The following is a 20,608-nucleotide window of genomic DNA, read 5'->3' as shown; positions in this document are numbered from 1 at the left end:
AGAGGTCTCCACAGCAGAATGAACCGCCAACTATTTCAGCATATGTTTTACACAGCGGATGCCCTTCCAGCCACAACCCAGTACTGGGAAACACTTATTTACACACACCCTTATACACTACAGCCAATTTAGTTTATTCAATCCAACTACTGTATACAGCGTGTTTTTGCCCTGCGAGCACAAGACGTCAACTTGATATCATATTAATGTTGTACCCCAATGTCGTGGGGACGTTGGATTTTGTTTGGAAATGAAAATCAGGTTGATGCCAGAACCCAACATCAGGCCGACTCCAATGTCCAATGACCAACCGAAAATCAATCAAATATCAGCACCTAATCATGTTACACCTTGACGTTGTGTGGACGTTATCACCATGACATCTATCAGACGTTGAAATTTGGTCACTTTCCAACACAACCGAAAATCAACCAAATATTCAATGTAACTTCACATCATTATTGGACGTCAAAATAACATTGTCCTTAGACATTGAATTTTGGTCACCTGATCTCATGACCTAAATCTAACCTAATATTAACATCGAGTACCCAGAGAAAACCCACGCCAACAGGGGGAGAACATGTACACTCCACACAGAAATGGCAACTGGTCCAGCCGGGACTCAAACCAGCGACCTTTTTGCTGTGAGACGACAGTGCAAACCACTGACCCACCATGTCGCCTCACAATTTTATTTATGTAACTAGTAATTCAAATACCTTACCCAACATGGCACATGTGATACGGTGATGCCTGTAACTCTGTAACTCTGTCCTTGTCTTGTTGTGCTTGTACAGGAGTGAGTGAAAGGCCCAGGAAAGAGGAAGCGAGTGATGAAGATGAGGATACAGAGTATTTTGATGCCATGGAGGACTCACCTGCCTTTATAACAGTGACTGCCACGGACCCCTCTCAACACAGGTCAGCCTCATTCCACCCCCAAAAAATCATATAGATGTTTTTCAGCAACAAGAGGCTAAGTAATCCAAATAGTATCTGGATGCAGCCTTTATGATGCAAGCTGAGATTGCATTACTTAGCAATGCAATGTCAGACACAATGCACTCAAATGGAGCTAGTGACGTCACTGTGAGGGGTTGGGTTAGGTGTGGGGTTAGCTGAGCCCATTAAAAAGCATTGGATGCAGCCCAGATTGCACTGCACCACGTCTGCATCCAGTCCTCTTACAAGTAATCTGGCAAGGTTTTATTTTTTGTTTGAATTATCCCTTTAAGTGTTGTTCTGCCAGGTGCTTTTGCTAACACGTGACTAGAGGATGATGACACTGATCTAGAGGTCTGCATTCCCACACGATTCCCATGGGAGCCACACAGATCTAGACTAAATGTGTAAGCGAGTACAGGCGGCATTCGTTTAAGTCGTGGCTGAGAGAAAGGGTTATGAGAAAATGCATAGTTTGAATCGAATGCCAGCATCCAGGAATTATCAATACATTTCTGAAAGTACCTTTCCACTAATTCTGAGACTTCAATTCATTCATTTTGTCCACTGGAGAGCAATGCATAATTTGTGGGTCTTGTTTGAGCTTCTGTTGTGTTGGAAAGTTTGAACTTTTGTAGCTAAACTATATGAGCAGGGTGTGTGAGAACACCTAGATCAACATAACATCAATATGTTAAAATGAAAATATCTTCAGCCAGACTGCTGTATTTTAATAACATTATTAGTGCTTATGGTGACAATTACTAGTGCTTTGGAGGCAAAAGATTATTCTTTAAATGTTGTTTCTTTAAAATGTGCGGTTATGAATAGTTTTGTGTGAACGTAGCCTTAGAAAATTTGATATGCATGTCTTTTAAGTGGATTCATGCAGTCAGGTATGTTGCAACGCAGGCTCATTTTGAAAACGTAGCTCTATACACATTTCTAGAGATTGCAAATTATGTAGCCAGAAGTACGTATGGCTGCATTTCATCTTTAAAAGCAAGCGCTACAGGGCGGTTACCTTTGTATGGACAGCTTTCCTGCTGTTACCAGTTTGTCCAGTTAGCTTGCCATGTACGTCGGCAGACTTGAGACCCAGAGAGGAGTTGACCATGACGACAGGGTCTTGTGAAGATCGGTTCCAGAAAGTGGTAAAACAAAAAAGAAGACAAAAAAAACTAAATAAACAAGTAAATGACAGGGTGAGAATGTGGTGAAAAATCAGATGATCAGGGGCCTCGTGTACGAAGACTTGCGTTGAATTCATATTAAAGCATTGCGTGCAAACAAAGCTGTAAATGTGTGTACGCAGTAAAGTAAGTTCAGATGTATGAAACACACGCATATTCTTTTTGTACATCCGACTTAATGTGAAACTGAGCGCATGTACGCGAGCGCAAAACCCCTCCCTGCCTCCTCTTTCCCGCACTACATATCAGATTTTGCCTACTCTTCATCACGAGGAAGACAAGTAGAAATCATTAATAAATCTGTGTATTATGTTAAGCGCATATGAGCATCACATATTATTTGCACATTTATTGAATGGAAATGTTTCCGATTCATGTATGCAAATTCATCTTCAGATGGTGCCTTTATAGCACTGTGAGTGCAGTGGATCGCTCTGATTACATTGGGAAAACCGGCGATCGCTGCAAATTACGATTTAATGTTTGGCTGGTCAACTGCATGGTATGGAAACCTTATATACCTGCTAGACATGCGGTTTTTAGGCCCCAGGGCTTTTCTTTTTCTGGATTGATTTTTAAACCGTCGATTAGGTTTAGGGAAGTGGATGAGCGGGCCAAACGGTGCTTTTGGCAACACTATTGGTTTGTTTTAGGGAAAGAGGAGAGTGGATCAGTCGATCGGTCAGTCTAGTCAGTCAGTCGACAGCAACCTCTGCTGGATTTACGAACAGCAGGCTTCAATGGCACTCGCGAGAGAAATTTGAGATCCTAAAAACTGTACACAGCTGCCTCTGGCAGATTCACCAAAAAATATATATATATTTTTTTTTATTTTATAGCGTATACGTATGCATATAGCGGTACATTTTCAAAATGAGCCTGGGTTGATATTATGTGTGGTTATCTTTTTTTATCTTGATTTATTTTCTATTCGTTTATTTTATTATATTAAATAATAGAGGAAAACATCTGCTAACACGGCATCTTCTAAGATATGATTTTTGCCAAATAAATCAAACAATGTGACACTTGTGTTTACTTATTTGTCTGCATGTGATCCTCTAAGCGCTGTCTATGTTGTCTGTTCAGGCGTTCTCAGAGTAATCTCAGCGGTGCTAGTGGAGGACAGCCCAGTGACTGGAACCAGGATGACAATGTGAGTGGCACATAAAACAGGATCATATACAGTAAAAAACAATAATCGATAATCAGTCAAAACAATAATCATATATTCTGAAGAAAAGCAGTGTACTGTAAATCTCATTTGAAAGGCGTAACACACCTAAAAACTTTTAATTGCTGTCAATTTCTCAGGCCATTGAAGGTGTTGGTGACACTTTAACTCAAAATGAAACTGGAATAATAAAGTGCCATTTTATGCTTTTATGAAGAATCGGAGGTGAAAAAAGAAAAGAAAAAAATTCTGTTCAGATTAAATGGGTATAACTCATTTTGAAAAAAAAAATATTTTTATCTATTTCTTACTAAATATAGATATTTTTTGGTGGATTAAAAAAATTGATTTATTGAACAGATCACAGAACATCTTTGAAAATAGAAAGATTATACATTTAATACATTGATACATGTGTGTGTGTGTGTGTGTGTGCGTGCGTGCGTGCGTGCGTGCGTGTGTGTGTGTGTGTTTATATATATATATATATTAAAAAAAGCGAAGATCAAAAGCAACTATATATATATATATTTTTTTTTTCCGCTTTTTTTTTCGCTTTTTTTTTATAGTATGTATAATATTTTTCCCTAACATATTAATTTGGGTGCACTAGTTTTTGGACAATAATTGTAAGTTATTTTGTTAGATAAGCTCCAGATTTGGCTTTAGTACTGACTAATCTAATGTATATGCACAAATATAATATTGTAAAGCATCCTATAGAAAATATTAGTTTAAATGAGAGATTTGTGAGGGGTGTATTCAGATATGCTGAAGACAAAATTATAAGAAATGTTTTCATGGTGCTCCGGTTTCCCCCACAATCCAAAGACATGCGCTATAGGTGAATTGGGTAAGCTAAATTGGCCGCAGTGTATGTGTGTGAATGCAAGAGTGTATTGGTGTTTCTCAGTGATGGGTTGCAGCTGGATGTGCATCTGCTGTGTAAAACATATGCTGGATAAGTTGGTGGTTCATTCCGCTGTGGCGACCCCTGATTAATAAAGGGACTAAGCCGAATGTCCACTGAATGGAAAATGAATGGATGAATTAAAATGTGTATTAAGTGTTAATCATAATCGAAGGGTTAATCGTTTTGTCTTTAACTGTATGTTTGTGATTCATTATTATTACTATAATTATTGAACTAATGTTAAATAGAAACATTTTTATTAGTGACCTCAGACTTTCGGAGCTGCATCTGATGTGGTGTAAGGATCCAGTAAGCTCTGTGTGACTGTGAATGTTTCCTCAGGCGGTCTGTGTTCATCACAGCTGTTGTTCATCTCAATTAAGCGACTCTTAATTAACTGATATCTGCTGGTCTTGTTTCATGTCTCTCTCGGTGACTCAGTTTCCGAGACAGACGGAGCGTCAGTCAGCTGTCAATGTTTATGTGTTGCGTTCCTCAAGGGCAGTCGGGCCCTTCAAATAATGTCTTTCAGCACAAACACATTACATATTTCAGATGTTTCATTTTTTAATACAAACACTCTCGGCTCTCTCTCTCTCTGTCTTTTTTAGTGTTCTGTGAGCAGTAATGACTTTTCAGGGAAAGAGCTGCAGCCTCGCAGGAAGAGGCGATCCCGGATCTCAGAGAAACCCAACTATTCCCTCAATCTGTGGAGCATCATGAAGAACTGCATTGGGAAAGAGCTCTCCAAGATCCCAATGCCTGTAAGTCACATCCACAGGTTAATTTTTATTAAAATGTGTGTGTAAAAAAAAAAAAGTTAAATATTTAGGAAATTGAAATCTGCAAATCCATTTCTGCTTCATAATGTTGGAAGCATTATGAGCACTTCAATTCTGTCAGAAATACAACTGGTGAAAATCATGATAGAAAACAGCCCATTACTTCTAAAGTATAGAGGAGATCAAAATGAGAGAACAATTTGTGAACACTTGATTTTTTTTTCACCTAATAATTATAATTCTGTTATTAAACTACTTACATGTTGTTTTAATCTCCTGAGATCTTTGTTCATATTTTGAACACAAATTAGGATATTTTAGATGAAATCTGAGAGCTCTCTGACCCTCCATATAAAACAAGGGTCCCAAGACGTTCAAAGTCCAGAATTCCATTCCATGTGGTTCAACTGTAATTATAGCTGTGTCTCATTTCAGAGGGTGCATCCTCCGAAGTATGCATTCGAAGGGCGCTGCGTTATTGTGGCGCGACTAAGGCTGTCTCATTTCTAAAAAATTCGAAGACTCCTTCAAACGGAGCCTCCAAATGCGTCCTTCGTTTCCCATGTAATGAAGTACACAACCGGTGGAACTTGTGGCCTCGAATGTCCCAAGATTCATTGCGTGCTGATAATGGCAGGATGCTTTTAAAAGAAAACTCCGGTTTAAATGTATGAATAAGGTTTATTTTATGTGGATATGTAAACATGTTAAATAAACATTTAAGAGTTCACACTTAGATAATGCTTGACTATTTAAGCTAGTTTGGCATGCTGTCCCGGGAGAGAAGCCTGAGCTCGGTGATAGATGAGCCCAAGACTCCCGCCTGGTCAATAAGCATTTGGAGGCATATAAGATCAGGTAGTTCTCGATAGCTTCCCAAAATAGATCACTAGTTGTGCTAATTTGTAGTAAGTGCTTGTGACTTTAACTTTTGTTGCATAGTTTTTGAGTGTGGGAGGAAACCGGAGTACCCAGGGAAAACCCACGCGAACACGGGGAGAACATGCAAACTCCGCACAGAGAGTATCGATTGGCTCAGCTAGTGTTGAACCAATGACCTCCTTGCTGTGGGGCATCAGTGCTAGCCACCGAGTCGCCCAAACTGAGGAGGAGGGAGAAGGGATGGATGGGGGGGGGTTTCCAAAACGAAGATGAGGATTGAAGTTTAGGCTGGATATTTATATTGAATTTAGAGTGATCCGATTGGCTAGTTAGTGATTAGTGATAGGTATCAGCTGTAGTCAATCCTATCACGTGCTCCTCTCGAAATTAGTTTGAGAAACTTCACAAAAATGTATGACATGTCTTACTAAAGAGTGATTTTACAGACCGTTTATGTGTACAGGTATGGATCAAAGGAAACATATATCCAGCTTTTGTAAACCTTGTTTTGCCTTCAGATTTTATTACCCCTTATTAACAGCAGTTGTTACGGCTGCCTGGTGACGAGATCCATCCTCTGTAGGCTAGATCGTCTCATTTCAAAACGCTCGGTTCGGCCTGTGTGGTCTTCGAAGGACCTGCCTTTGAAGTCTGCATCCTTTGGAGGATGCAGCCTCGGAAATGAGACACAGCTTATATGAAGCTCAAAGAACACTTTTGCATGCCAACAAATGTGAAAAAATAAAATAAATAAAATAATGTGTCATATCAGGGTGAGCATTTACTTTAAGAAATACGATGCTTGTTTTTTAGTGTTGTTCTGCTGACTAATGGCAATATGTTGTATTAACCGTTGTAAACAGGCCACCTGACCGTTTACAGGAGAGAAGTTATTGGCGAACAAAGCCATCTTTTACCATTTTCGGTGCATGAAAGTGTTCTTGAAGCTTCATATGATTACAGTTGATCCTCTGAAGTCACATGGAATATTTTGATGGTGTTTTTGGATCTTGAACATCTTGGGACTGGCGCTGTCTATGAACTGTAGGATGAGATCGCTCTCATTTTTCTTCGAAAATATGTTGATTTTGGTTCTGAAAATGGTCTCGGGTTATTGGAGCACCATGATTGTCATCATAATCATGATGAAATAATGAGTTTTTATTTTTGGGTGAAATACTTTTTTAAGAAATTATGTAATCTTTACCATTCAATATTTTGAGTCATTTTAGTTGTGATTATACTGTAGATGCAGTGTTTTACTTAATAACTAATTCACTTTTATATTAACCATTTATTGTGTGTACAAAGCAGCAGTCAAACTTAAAGAACAGAAATGAGTGAGCCACGATGAAAGATTATAGCTTACATTTCTGAATGTTACAGCAGTCAAAATTGAGTAGGAAATGTTGCTTTGTTGTAATGTTATAATGTTGCTTTGAATGAGGCTTCTGAAGGTATTTGTTTACAAAAATGTTTGTTTACTCATGTTAAGATAACTTGAAATATGACCTAACATTGACCTCGTAAGAGAAGGAATTGTAGATTGTTCTCCATTAAATGCTTTCTGGATGTAAACAATTATGATCTCAGAGGCATTCATATTTTAACCATTACTTATTATAACATAGTAACATGCAGTACCCTATATTTTAATAAAAAAAAAAAATATGTAGATTCTGAACTTTTCAATAAAAAACAAACATTTAGCACAGTAGTATTCTCATATACTGAACAGTAAGTAGATATGGGGCGATAACTGTTTTCAAGGTATACCCAGTTTAGAAAAATCAAGGTTGTAAAACCGCCAACATTTTCTGCCATACCGTTCCTATGGTATATTTAAGATTTTGTTTAGGACTACAGTATCTCCAGCAGAAAAGATATCCAATGCTGTTTTAAATTGTAAAGAAACAGGGCTTTTAAAACTAATATAGACAGCAGAAGTCAAAAAGAAAGAAAGATTTCAATTGAATTATACAGCCTGACATGTTTACTGTAACAAAATATTATGAATTTCTCTCATTATAAAATATATTGTATTTTTTAAATATATTTATTTTATTTTTTTATACCCAGACATTTTATACCCAGCATTACACCGTGACATTTTTATCCAAAGTTATCACACTGTCAGAATCTTATACCGGCCTATGCCTAACAGTAAGTTGTAAAAGAAAGTGAATTGCGTCTCTCTTCCTGTGTGTGTGTGTGTGCAGGTGAACTTCAACGAGCCTCTGTCCATGCTGCAGCGTTTGACGGAGGATCTGGAGTATCATGAGCTGCTGGATAAAGCGGCCCGCTGTGAAAACTCTTTGGAGCAGATGTGTCTGGTCGCTGCCTTCTCTGTGTCCTCATACTCCACCACAGTGCACCGGACGGCCAAGCCCTTCAACCCTCTCCTAGGAGAGACCTATGAACTTGACCGACTGGAAGAATTCGGCTACCGTTCCCTCTGTGAACAGGTCAGTGTGAAAGAGTCCAGATGTCTGGAGTGTATCTATTGGCATTCAGCTCAGTCTGGCAGGCTTCGTCAGTACATTATCCTTCAAGAGTATGGTACATTTTTAATGTAAGGGTAATATCTCTTATTCTAAACAAGACTGCATTAGAATAAATAGAAAGTTATACAGATACAGTACATATATTAGCATTGCCAATAAAAAAATTATTTAAGCAATTAAATGTAAATCTAATATAAATAATTAATTTAGTCTAATTAAGCACACATCAAATCACACACTACATTATTTTGCTTTATCTTTATATCTAGCGATGTGACAATTGCACTTGTGCAGCCCTAATATATTTGTATATAAACAGTTGACTATATAAAAAAGTCTTATTAGCCTCCCTGAATTATTAGCTGCCCTTTTTATTTATTTTCCCAATTTCTGTTTAATGGAGAGAAGATTTTTCCAACACATTTCTAAACATAATAGTTTTAATAACTCATTTCTGATAACTGATTTATTTTATCTTTTTCATGATGAAAGTAAATAATATTTGACTAGATATATTCAAGACATTTCTAGACAGCTTAAAGTGACATTTAAAGGCTAAACTAGGTTAATTTAGGTTAACTAGGCAGGTTAGTGTAATTAAGCAAGTTCATGTATAACGATGGTTTGTTCTGTAGACTATCGAAAAAAATATAGCTTAAAGGGGCTAATAATATTGACCTTGAAATGGTTTTTAAAAAATTCAAAACTACTGTACATTTATTCTAGCCGAAATAAAACAAATAAGACTTTCTCCAGAAAAAAAAATATTATCAGACATACTGTGAAACATTTCCTTGCTCTGTTTAACATCATTTGGGAAAAATTAAAAATTCAAAGGGTGGCTAATAATTCTGACTTCAGCTGTACTTAGAAATCATGGAGGGCTCTAAAATCTTCAGCATAGGTGCATTTCCACTGTGAGAGACAGAATCTAAAAATAAAAATCCACAAATCACATTGTATGATTTTTTAACAATTTATTTGTTAATTATATATATGTATTATTAGCCCCCCTGAATTATTAATTAGGTTAACTAGGCAGGTTAGGCTAGTTAGGCAAGTTAATGTAAAGCGATGGTTTGTTCTGTAGATTATCAAAAAGATATATAGCTTGAAGGGGCTAAAAATTTTGACCATCGGCAGATAATGTTGCTTGTTTTCAGAAAAATCTCCAATTTTTCATTTATTTCTTCTGAAGTTGAAAGCAAAAAAATTTTTTTACTTGATCTAAGATTTTTTTGATATTTGGACTAAAAACGAGACAAAGCAAGCTTTTTTTGCATTGTGATTCAGCCATTTCTGTACCTAAAAACCAACAAGACTTGCCAGAAAACTGTCAAATAGACCATCTTGTCCATCAATCATATTGCAATATTAATCAGAGAAAAATAAAATATCACAATATCAGATATCGTGCAGCCCTGTTTTTTCTTGATTTATAGCTGTGTTTGAGTTAAATTTCCTTTGTTTAATTCTGGAAATTCCTGACGAAATGAAAAAGAAAAGAAAGGAAAAAACAATATATTTTTTGCAATAAACAATAAAAAAAATAAAAATTTGCAAAATTACTCCATAGCTAATAAATCCAGCTAACCTGAAAATGTTGCATTTTTTCATAGCTGAATGTACAAGTAATCCTCTGTCTGAAATGTGATGTAGATCTATTGCGTTTAACACATTCATTCCACAAGCCTATTTGTTCTTGCTGAATACAAGTATACAATTGAAGACTCCACTGACATTAATATTCTTTTTCAAATATATCAAACTGAGATTTTTTAACACCTTTTTAAACATAATAGTTTTAGTAACTACTTTTTTCCAAGAGTATTTGTATAGTATTTGCTTTGTTGTTTCAAAGCATCTTTACAGAAGGTGCACATTATTGCATTACAATCAAATTCAGAAAAGTTAAGCTTATTAGTAACCATAACGGTATAATTTACTAATATCTTTAACTAATAACTTTAACATTTCTAGTTTCTAATAATTGTCTTGTCTTTGTCATGATGGATAAGGCTAATATTTATTTAGTAAGGTACCAGTATTCAGCCTGTAGCTTTTTATGACAAGTTTTATGACACAACTTAGGTAAACTAAGTCTATGGTTACTGAGCAAACCACTCTTGTCCAATCTAAAATTTGTTCTATTATTAATCACTTGGGAAATAATATTAAAAATAAATACAATTTCACAGAAGGGCTAATAATTTTGCCTTCAACTGTACATTTTTGTGGAGGAAAAACAAACTCCTCAAAATAAATGTTGAATGTTAATGTGTGTGATATGAAATCTGCCATCTTTTAGCATTGATCATGGGAATGGCATTTACATTGTCTAATTTAGCAACAATTATTTAACGATGTGGGGCTGAATTATAAATAAAGCCATTTTTCTGTTAGTGAGCCAACAGTGTTTGCAGCACTACAACGCAGATTTTTCAGGCACTCAACCATCATTGGAGCTTTTCATGCATGGTTAGTTTGTGGAGGGTAATGACCGTTGAAGGTGACAGTATTACCCACAGAAGGACAACATGAGTGTGAATAAATAGAGTGAGAGCGCCGTCCAGTGGTGTGTTTTATATTGCTCTGCCATGTATTTGTCAGGTCAGTCATCATCCGCCAGCGGCCGCTCATCATGTGGTGTCACAGCGAGGCTGGTCCCTGTGGCAGGAAATCACAATCGCTAGCAAATTTCGTGGCAAATACCTCTCCATCATGCCTCTGGGTGAGTCTCACTGTGCTTCATACAAACGTTCAGGAAAATCACACACTTCATTCTGATTTAGTTTGTTGTCATTCAGAGAATTCATTGATGTTGTATGGTAATCTGCTCTCACAGGATCAGACACAAACAAATACGCCGATTTTCTCTGTTTATCCAGGTGCGATACACCTGCAGTTTCATGCAAGTGGAAACCACTACGTGTGGCGTAAAGTCACCTCCACCGTGCACAACATCATCGTGGGCAAACTGTGGATTGATCAGGTTCAACTTCTGATATTACTAAATCGTCAACTTAGAATTAGGCCTATAAAGTAGTCAAAACTGAGTTATTGACATATTCTTATTAAATGACAACTTATTTACATTATGGGATGTTTTTATAAGTTGTTTACATTTTAAGATTTTTATTGAAAAAAGCAAATGTTACACACATACTGTTTGCTATATGGAATGCAAAACTTTGAAGCGCAATATCTCAAAATCATTCAGAACGCAGATAGAACCTTATAATTACAAAGTAAGGAATTAATATAACATCCTGTCTGATTGACAGATACATTCCTGTAGTTTTTTAATCATTCAAAGGCTTGAAAAATCAATAAGAACACAGTACCTTAAGACATTATCTTATCATTTTAAGTATTTTTTTTTTTTTTGTCTTTTTTTGTGATGGCCGTTTCTGAATCTAAAAAGACTCAACATATACTAAACGTATAAAAATAGGGATAAAGAAATTTGTGCAACAGCATTAGCTGTGAATTTAGGATGCTTTTTTTTAAAGATTTCTATCTTTGTTTAGGTGGTTTTCCATTTTTCTCAAGTGAATCAATGTTATGAAATCTGAATGAAGATGATAGTACTGAAGTAATAAGTACATGTCAGCACAATATATATGTTAGTGATAGTCCAAACTCAGGTTTCATCTACTGTGGCGTTTAAAGCAGGGGTGCCCAAACATGGTCCTGTAGGACCAATGTCCTGCTGATTTTAGCTCCAAAATTGACTCAAAACCTAGCCTGGGCTGTTTGTCAAAATGTGTTCAGCGTTTTTCAGCGATCTTGTGTCCTAATGTAACCTCATCATCAACCGCCAAAGATCAGTTAAAACTCTAGACCACAAGAACGAAGGATGCGTCAAAGTTCCCAAATGTGTTCTTGATATCAATGATGCACCGATGCAGACTTGAGCACCGAACTAGCTCGAGAAGTTCCTGAAGTCATTGTGAATGAATAAAAGAGGTGGGCACAGCATTTTTATAGATTTATTATCAAAGTTCAGAGATTGAACTTATTTATCTCAGGAGTTTCCCTAAAGAAGTGAAAGTAAACATTACCATGAAAATCTTAATAAAAGCATCAACACAGTAAGGGTGTTTATTTGCTGAAATTCGTATTCATATTTGTTTTTTTTTCGGTACAACGTATATTTTTAAGGTTTTTATGCCTGTTATGTATATTGAAAAGGGGGAAAGAAATAAATGATTGTGTAAATGCTGTAATGTTTAAAAACTTTTACGTTAAAAATGCATGAAGGTCATGTGACTATCAGGAAGAACGCAGCATCTCATTTCTCACAGGAGGTATTCTCAGTTCTCGCAGTCTCCTGAGTTTGTTCTTCCGAGGTAACCTGGCAAGACCGGTCTTCACATGAACGCAAGACAAGTCCCTTCTCAGTGTTCTTGGAATTGAGAAACAGCCCTAGTAAGAGCTTGATTACCTAGCCCAGGTGCGTCTGATTGGGGTTGGAACTAAACTTTGCAGACATCGGCCCTTCAGGACTGAGTTTGGGCACCCTTGGTTTAAAGAATTATTTTATTATTAATCACTCACTCTCGTGTCGTTTCAATCCCCGACGACCATCATTCATCTTCAGAACACAAATGAAGATATCTTTGCTCTTGGACCCTCCTTAGACAGCAACAATCCAGAGATGTTTAAAGCCCACAAAAAAAAGAACCAAAAATATTCCATGTGACTTCAGTGGTTTAACTGTAATCAGATAAAGCTCCAAGAACAGTTGTGATTAAAAAAAACTGTAAAAGACATTTTTAACATCTCTGGACCGTTGTTGACTGTGAAGGATGAGAGAGCTCTCAGATTTCATTTAAAATATCCTAGTTTGTGTCCTGAAGATAAACAAAGGACTTTGACAATTGAAAAAATCTGTGGGTGAAGCAACAATTTAATGTTTAGTCAAAGTAGACATTGTTTGAGGACAGCCACAGACAAGTATGTTAGAGGTAAACTGAATTACTCTCAACTTCTTGAACAAGTCAGCAGTGTTGTTTGTTTTCGCTACATTACAAACTCTATGAAATATAATATCTGAAAGGGCATCAAATGGGCTCTTTAAATGTTTTGTTTTTAAGCTTCGAGAAACTTTTCCTATTATGACAAAAACTGATAATAATAATAATCTCTTATAACTTGATTTTGAGAACTATTGATTTAATACCAAGTCTTTCTTGTTTCTTTGTTTCAGTCAGGAGATATTGATATAGTCAACCACAGGACCAAAGAGACCTGTCAGCTCAAGTTCTCTCCCTACAGTTACTTTTCAAGGGAAGTCCCACGAAAGGTACCTTTTTAGGACGGTTTTCCCTGTACCTTTTCCCAGACCATTTCCTGTAATCGTTCACATAATACTGCGAGCAGATAAGAGCCAGCTAAACCATCTTTCCATCGTGCTCTGTCCTTATGCTTCTGTAGTTCAGCCTTAGAGCTTGTTACCCTTGTTCTCCTTGTTCTTCCACTGTAAGGTCACAGGGGTGGTGATGGACAGTGATGGTCAGGCAAACTACATCCTGTCAGGCACATGGGATGAGAAGATGGAGAGCGCCAAGATTGTGCAGAGCAGCAGAGGAAGCAGCAGCTCTGAGGGAAAGCAGAAGACCGTCTATCAGACCCTCTCACCCAAACTGCTGTGGAAGAAATACCCTCTACCGTAAGACACTCCCATCAAATATCAGTCATGATGACACTCAAAAACCTGCTTGTAGAACTACCTTTCTCCCAGACTCACTACTGACAGACTGAACTAGCAAAAGCTAACCTCCTTTCTGACCACCTTCGAAAATAACTACTTAAACTAAAGTAATAAGGCATTCCTTACCAAACTGAGTCTGAAATTAGTTGATTTAGAATGGTTAGTATGGTAATCTGTTAATAATGTAAGATCCTATCTACTTGCAAAACTAAATATCTGCCTAAAAGACTTCTTTCTGACAGAATGAATTACTTGCAGGATTAACTACTTATCCACCTACCTAACAGGAGAACTACTGATCAAACTTATTAGTAAACTAACCATATATGTTCAGAGGCCTACCAAATTTTGTCTAAGAGTTTTCAGTTCAGAGCAAGCAAGTAGTGAATTAGGGCCTCGGTATACTTCAAATTTTAAAAATTATGTGATTTCGAATCATATATGGCCACAACAAAGTTCTTTTTGATCTCGCTTCGGCAATTTGAAACAGCCCACCAAAGCAACCCTTTTGGCGTAGTTCATTTTCGTTCCTCAGCTTTGGACTTCCATTGGTCCATGATGATTATGCAATTGGTTGGTGAGTCATGGAGCTATGTCGCTTTGACATGCTTCGTATTCTCGCAGTTCATAGTTATGTTTGTGAAATTGTTCTCTCTCAGCTACCGTTGTTGTTGTGTTTACCAGTACACTCAAGCAGTGGGGCACATTTAAAACCCCCACTTAGTAGTAGTAGGTTCGGGGGGTTTGGAAACAGTATATCGTTTACTCAACCTTTTCAAACTTCTTTTTGCCCTCAAATGAAGAACAAAAAACAACTTAGTTTAAAGTGCACTAGGGCCTTTTATTTGCAGAACTTACTACTGACCAAACTCGATACCAACAGTCAACTTGCAGTACTATGTACCTATGGTACCAGACTGCTACTAAACACTTCTACTACACTACGCTACTGACTACAAACAAACTACTGACCTCGGTAAAGGTCTACTAAGATTTAAAATTGACCACAAAGTTCTTTTTGAGTTTATTTCGGCAATTTGAAACAGCCCACCAAAGCAAACCTTTTGGGGTAGTTCCTTTCGTTCCTCAACTCCTTTAAGCTACCATTGGTCCATGATGAGCAGTCAGCGAGTGAGTCATGGAGCTCTGTGGCTGTTGAAGTGCTTCATTTTCTCACAGTTCATAGTCATGTTTATAAAACTGCTCTTTCTTAGAACATTTAAAACCCCACTTACTGCTGCATGAGGAGAAGTAGGTTCGCAGACAGTATATCATTTCCCTCTACATTTTCAAACTTATTTTTGCCCACAAATGAAGGACAAAAAACAACTTACTGTAGTTTGAAGAATACCGGGGCCTATATTTACTGAACTAACTACTGACCAAACTCATTACCAACCATCAAACTACCTGGAGAACAAAGGACCTATGGTACCAGACTGCTACTAACCACTACTACTACACTACTGACTACAAACAAACTACCGCCCCCGGTAAAGGTTCTACTAAGAATCAAAATTGGCAACAACGAAGTTCCTATTTCCTCTCGGTTAGACTACTGCAACTCCTCGTACATTGGTCTACTCTGTCAACACTCTCTCGGTTACAGTTGGTCCAGAATGCAGCTGCCAAATTAATAACAGGAATTAGGAAAAGAGATCACATCTCCCCTGTCCTCGCCTCATTGCACTGGCTTCCTCTAAAATTCAGAGTTAATTTAATAATGCTTCTTTTCACATATATAGCTTTGCACGATTCTGCCCTGGTTTATGTCAGTGAGCTTATTAGGCCATATACAGCTTGTAGACCATTAAGGTCCCATGATCCGTTTCTTCTGTCGATCCCTTGGTCTCGCTGCCAATCAAAAGGTGATCGAGTTTTCTGTGTTGCGACCCCAAGGCTCTGGAACAGTCTCACGTTGAACATCAGGATTTCTCTATCCTTGGATACTTTTAAATCTAACTTAAAGACTTATTTTTACTTCCTTGCCTTTGAGTGACTCATACATGTAATTTCTTATCTGTATTTTAGTATTACATAAATATTTCCTTTTCTTACATTTTTTAATACAGGTTTTATTTTATTTTCTCAAATATTTTATTTCATTGTAAAGCACTTTGAGTCAACAACGGTTGTATAAAATTGTGCTCTATAAATGCAGTTTGCCTTGCCTTTTGAGTTTGTTTCGGCAATTTGAAACAGCCCATCAAAGCAAACCTTTTGAGGATCTTTTTTTCGTTCCTCAACTCCTTTGAGCTACCATTGGTCCTTAATGATTATGTAGTCGGCAGGTGTGTCATGGAGCTTTGTCGCCTTTGATGTGCTTCATATTTAGTTAGTTTGGTATGCAAGTAGGTGGTTAGGCACTATTTGGCTTTTAAACTGCTACTGTTACTATTACTGACAGACCTGAACTATCTGGAGTATTTGTACAATGAATTGTAGAATTTTCTGTGATATTTTTATCACTTGTTTTATTCAGTTCTTTCTTCTCTTCTTGTTGTCTAGAGAAAATGCAGAGAACATGTATTATTTCTCTTCTCTGGCTTTGACCCTGAACGAGGAGGAGGATGGTGTGAGCATAACGGACAGCAGGCTGAGGCCGGACCAGCGGCTAATGGAAGCGGGACGCTGGGATGAGGCCAACGCGGAGAAGCAGAGGCTGGAGGAAAAACAGAGAGCCGTGAGGAGGAGGAGAGAAGCTGAGGCCTCCAGGGCCATTGATGAAGGTGAGCCCAGGAGATGCTAAAATCTCTAGGCTGATCTTAAGCCTGACTGACACTGAATGATTTTGCCCATGAGTTGGTTGTCTGAGACTAATTTTTTAAACTTAAAAGATTCCTATAATCCTAGACTAAAATCTGTGGTCTTTGATTGTTGTATTGGCATGTTCACCAACAGACAATTATTAGCCGTTGTGATTATATTTGCCCTCCAAAGTAAACTGTAAACTGTATATATTAAGAAAGTCCTAATACCAATCCATGTTTTTGTTTTTTAAACCAGTGATCATAATATGAAATGTAATTTTTAGTTTTTTTTTATTTTGCAAATCCCTCTAGGATAGACTAAATAAGTGTCCCTACATGAGCCTCTACCTCAGAAATGAGTATATTGGCATGTGCTCTTTTATATGAGAATGCTAATAATAATTAGGTGTTGTTCATGAGATCGAACAGTCGTCAGCTGCCCACAATTTCAAGATCATTTGCTATTTATAAATGTCACATCTGGAAGAGAGGCGAATGCAGTTTTTTTTTGTGTGTGTGCACGTTCGTTTTCTCACTTTACCGAAATGAACACTGCTGAGTCTTGCATATGTCTGTGTTTGGCACATCTAGATTGTTGTTCAGCCTGACATTATGACAATAATGAGATCCTACAGTGTAACAGTGGTCAGTCTAACAAGCTCCAGTCATTAAAGATTTGTTTTTGAAGTGGTACAGTGTCAGCCAGTCTTTCGGCTGTTCCTCTGTTGTTTATTACCTGTGAAAACAGATGAACTGTTGTTTTGTGTTCCAGGAGAAGACTTTGAGGGGTATAAACCACTGTGGTTCCACCAGACGACGGATGAAATGACGGGAGAGAACATCTTCGTTTATAAGGGGGGATACTGGGAGGCCAAAGATCGACAGGACTGGAGTATGTGTCCAGAGATCTTCTGAACACACAGACACTTGACTGACTCTGCAGACTCACAGAAACAACTGAGGAATAAATCTTCTACACAGATTCGTCAGGGGCGCAGAGAAAGTGGAGGCAAGGTGTGAACACCTCCACTCTTTGAATCTCTTAGATAGAGATAGAGAGTGTGTGTATTTAGCGTGAGTGTGCAATTGCAGCCCAATGACATATACCTTTGCCCAACTATTGAACAGACTCTGAAAAATGTTTTCACCTCAGTGATGATTGTGTGTGTGTGTGTGTGTGAGAGTGTGAGAAATGCGCAGCTGAACTCTTCTAGCCAAGTGCCGCCCTAGATTATCTTCCAAAGTGAATCAGGTTCTTTTTATTCAGAACAACCCCTTCACGTATGCACTTTCCCTGCATCTCTTACAGTGACGCACACGAGACGGAGTCTTGTTTCTAATGAGATCATATCAAATATGCTCCTCGCCGCCCCCTGCTGGACAACACATGAAGAAACTGGCATATAAAGGAGAGGACACTCAACTACTCAATGATCTGATTGTTCAGCTTTGCTTCATATCAGCAAAAATACCATATTTGGGCAAAGGAAGATTGAATATTTGCCTATGTCAGAGGAACATGATCGTACTCTTTTATTGGACACCCAGCTACAGACGTTCTTCCTGGCTTCACCCACTTTGCATAGATAATTAGACAGGAATGATCTCGTTCTTCGGTTCACCAATGAGCTTCAGACAAACCTATTTTTAGATCCACAGATCGTCATGCACATTAATTAACTGCTTCCTGCATTGACTCAGTAGAGCCCCCTGTGGTCATGTCCATGTTACTGTGACTGCCACAGTACGATGCATATCAATGCAATTAAAATAGTTTTTTTGTACAATCAGGATACTTAATGAATGAGCGAACGATCAACCAATAAAAGTAAACAAGTCATCCGCCGGCTTCTCTCAGAGAACACGGCAAACTATTTTCCATTCATAATGCAACGTGTGATACAACACAAGCAAACTGATGGTGTGTTTATAAAGTGCTTGTATTTATTAGCAGTAGTAGCGATATAGTGGTTTAAAACATGCCCTGAAGGAAAGGGCTGCTGGGACGAGAAGCACATTGTATATTGTCATCATTTTTTGACTTGGTAATTTGAGAGCCCCTGTACCAACACATGAGATTAGTACAAATTTGTTACGTGGTTAAAAATGATCATCAGGACTCAGGAGGGACAAAAAAGGAAATGTTGTCATTTTGCTAATTCTTTTGAAGCAATTCTTGTTCTCAAAGCTGTGGGTTCAGACGTGACATCGCTGGAGATCAGTTCTCACCTTATTCCCGATTGCTGTCAAGAATGTAGAAGTCTTATTTTGCACTCACGCCACCATATGTATTTTGTGATAACCATATACTTCTTATTTTAAAGGAAACAAAAGTAATGATGCTATGCCATCCTAATAAATGCTGTGGTTTGGTAAAAATCAGAATTTTAACCAAAATGTTTACTTGTAAATGCCTCTTTAATCCAAAACACATCAGCTAGTCCAAGCTTTGCTCTTGACAAGCGGTCCATGTATGATATAAATGTCTTTTCTATTAAAACACACTGACGTCGCATACCGGCAGGCACTTTTTATGTCTGTATGCATGTTTTAGGACTGTTTTGATGTCGAATGAAGGGGGAGAGATGATTTGTTTTATGTTTTAAAAAGCCTAAACCTCTATTTCATAACTTGCAGATTGACAATCTTTTTACTTTCAGGGTGTCCTCACACCATTATTTTAGTAAACAAAAACTATTGGTTGAAACGGTTTAGGCAACTAAAATAAAATGAAGAAATTCACAATAAAATAAAAACTAAATCTAAATGATACTGTCAGTAAAAAATGACTGAAATATTAGCAAAAATACCCTTTAACTGCTGCAATAAGAAAACCATGATTGAATTTCTTAACTCCTAATGTCACTAGTTAACACACTCAAATTGTTTTGTTCCATCACATCCCATAATTTAGAAAATATTTACCTCTACCAAATGATTGATAGGTTGGTTTATAATAAAAGGAATTAATACCTATACTATGAAGTATACGACCAATTTATTATTTTTTTATTAATTAAACTAATCATTTAAATACTAAATCACCTTTATTTGTTGAAGTATGCCATAAAAAAAATTCCAATTCTCATTCAACATGTTTTCTTTTTTTTTTTTCTCAAATAAAACCAAAATCAAGTGTATTTTTTTTGTAAACCAACAATGCTGTGTAGTGTAAACCATTATTTAAAACAGTCCTTCATTAAAAGTCAAAATATGGTCATTCATTTGGTAGCAGGCAGTAAAAGGGTTTTGGTACAATCAAAATGAATGAATGAGGATTTCTTCTGTGGCAGAAAATCCGACCTGCGGCTGTTTATATCTGTAGATGTGATTTTACAGCCAAACACACGAGTCAGTCGCATGACTATTCAGTCTATGTAATAGACTATATAAACATAAAACAGGTTTTAACTTTTCTTCAGTTGCCAAAAAATGTGAAGATGTTTAACTACATATATGATTTTAATATGAAGAATTGTGTTTAATTTAAACAGGGTTCTCACGCTTCTACGAACAGCCAATTCATGGACGTTCAAGGACTTTGTGTAGCATTTCACTTACACAGAGTAATCTTCAAACCCCGTTTAAAGACTTCAAATAAAATGTGTTAAATTCAATACTGCTAATATTAAAATGTGGACACTTCTGTAAGATTGATCAAATGTGCATTATTTGTCAGTGTTATTGTACAAGATTTAAATTTTTAATTTGAAAAGTTCTTTGTTTTTAACTTTTGATTTCTTAAAACC

The 20,608-nt window shown here is 37.1% G+C and overlaps 1 protein-coding gene across 16 annotated transcripts in view; it reads left to right on the top strand.

The window, feature by feature from the left end:
• osbp2b (oxysterol binding protein 2b) overlaps positions 1–19,256 on the top strand; it is a 142,362-nt gene extending 123,106 nt beyond the window's left edge. For 5 of the 16 annotated variants that reach the window (XR_015490362.1, XR_015490360.1, XR_015490358.1 and 2 more), the window contains 11 exons: positions 801–924; positions 3,228–3,294; positions 4,837–4,989; positions 8,109–8,360; positions 11,009–11,124; positions 11,282–11,385; positions 13,606–13,701; positions 13,883–14,067; positions 16,618–16,838; positions 17,632–17,873; positions 18,169–19,256. Coding sequence is in view for 5 of the 16 variants with exons in the window: in XM_087252258.1 (XP_087108384.1) it covers positions 801–924; positions 3,228–3,294; positions 4,837–4,989; positions 8,109–8,354; positions 11,004–11,124; positions 11,282–11,385; positions 13,606–13,701; positions 13,883–14,067; positions 16,618–16,838; positions 17,632–17,774 (1,460 nt within the window). In the remaining 11 variants the exon portion in view is untranslated. Of the gene's footprint in view, positions 1–800; positions 925–3,227; positions 3,295–4,836; positions 4,990–8,108; positions 8,361–11,003; positions 11,125–11,281; positions 11,386–13,605; positions 13,702–13,882; positions 14,068–16,617; positions 16,839–17,631 lie in introns of all 16 variants that reach the window. The other 11 variants (XR_015490361.1, XR_015490359.1, XR_015490357.1 and 8 more) reach the window with 4 other exon arrangements.
• The last annotated feature ends 1,352 nt before the right edge of the window (positions 19,257–20,608 follow it).

The sequence above is a fragment of the Danio rerio genome, chromosome 5 (genome assembly GCF_052040795.2).
Source record: "Danio rerio strain M-AB ecotype USA chromosome 5, GRCz13ab, whole genome shotgun sequence".
Classification (NCBI taxonomy): Eukaryota; Metazoa; Chordata; class Actinopteri; order Cypriniformes; family Danionidae; genus Danio; species Danio rerio.
The sequence above is the reverse complement of the archived record's forward strand: the minus strand, read 5'-3'. Positions and strand labels throughout refer to the sequence as shown.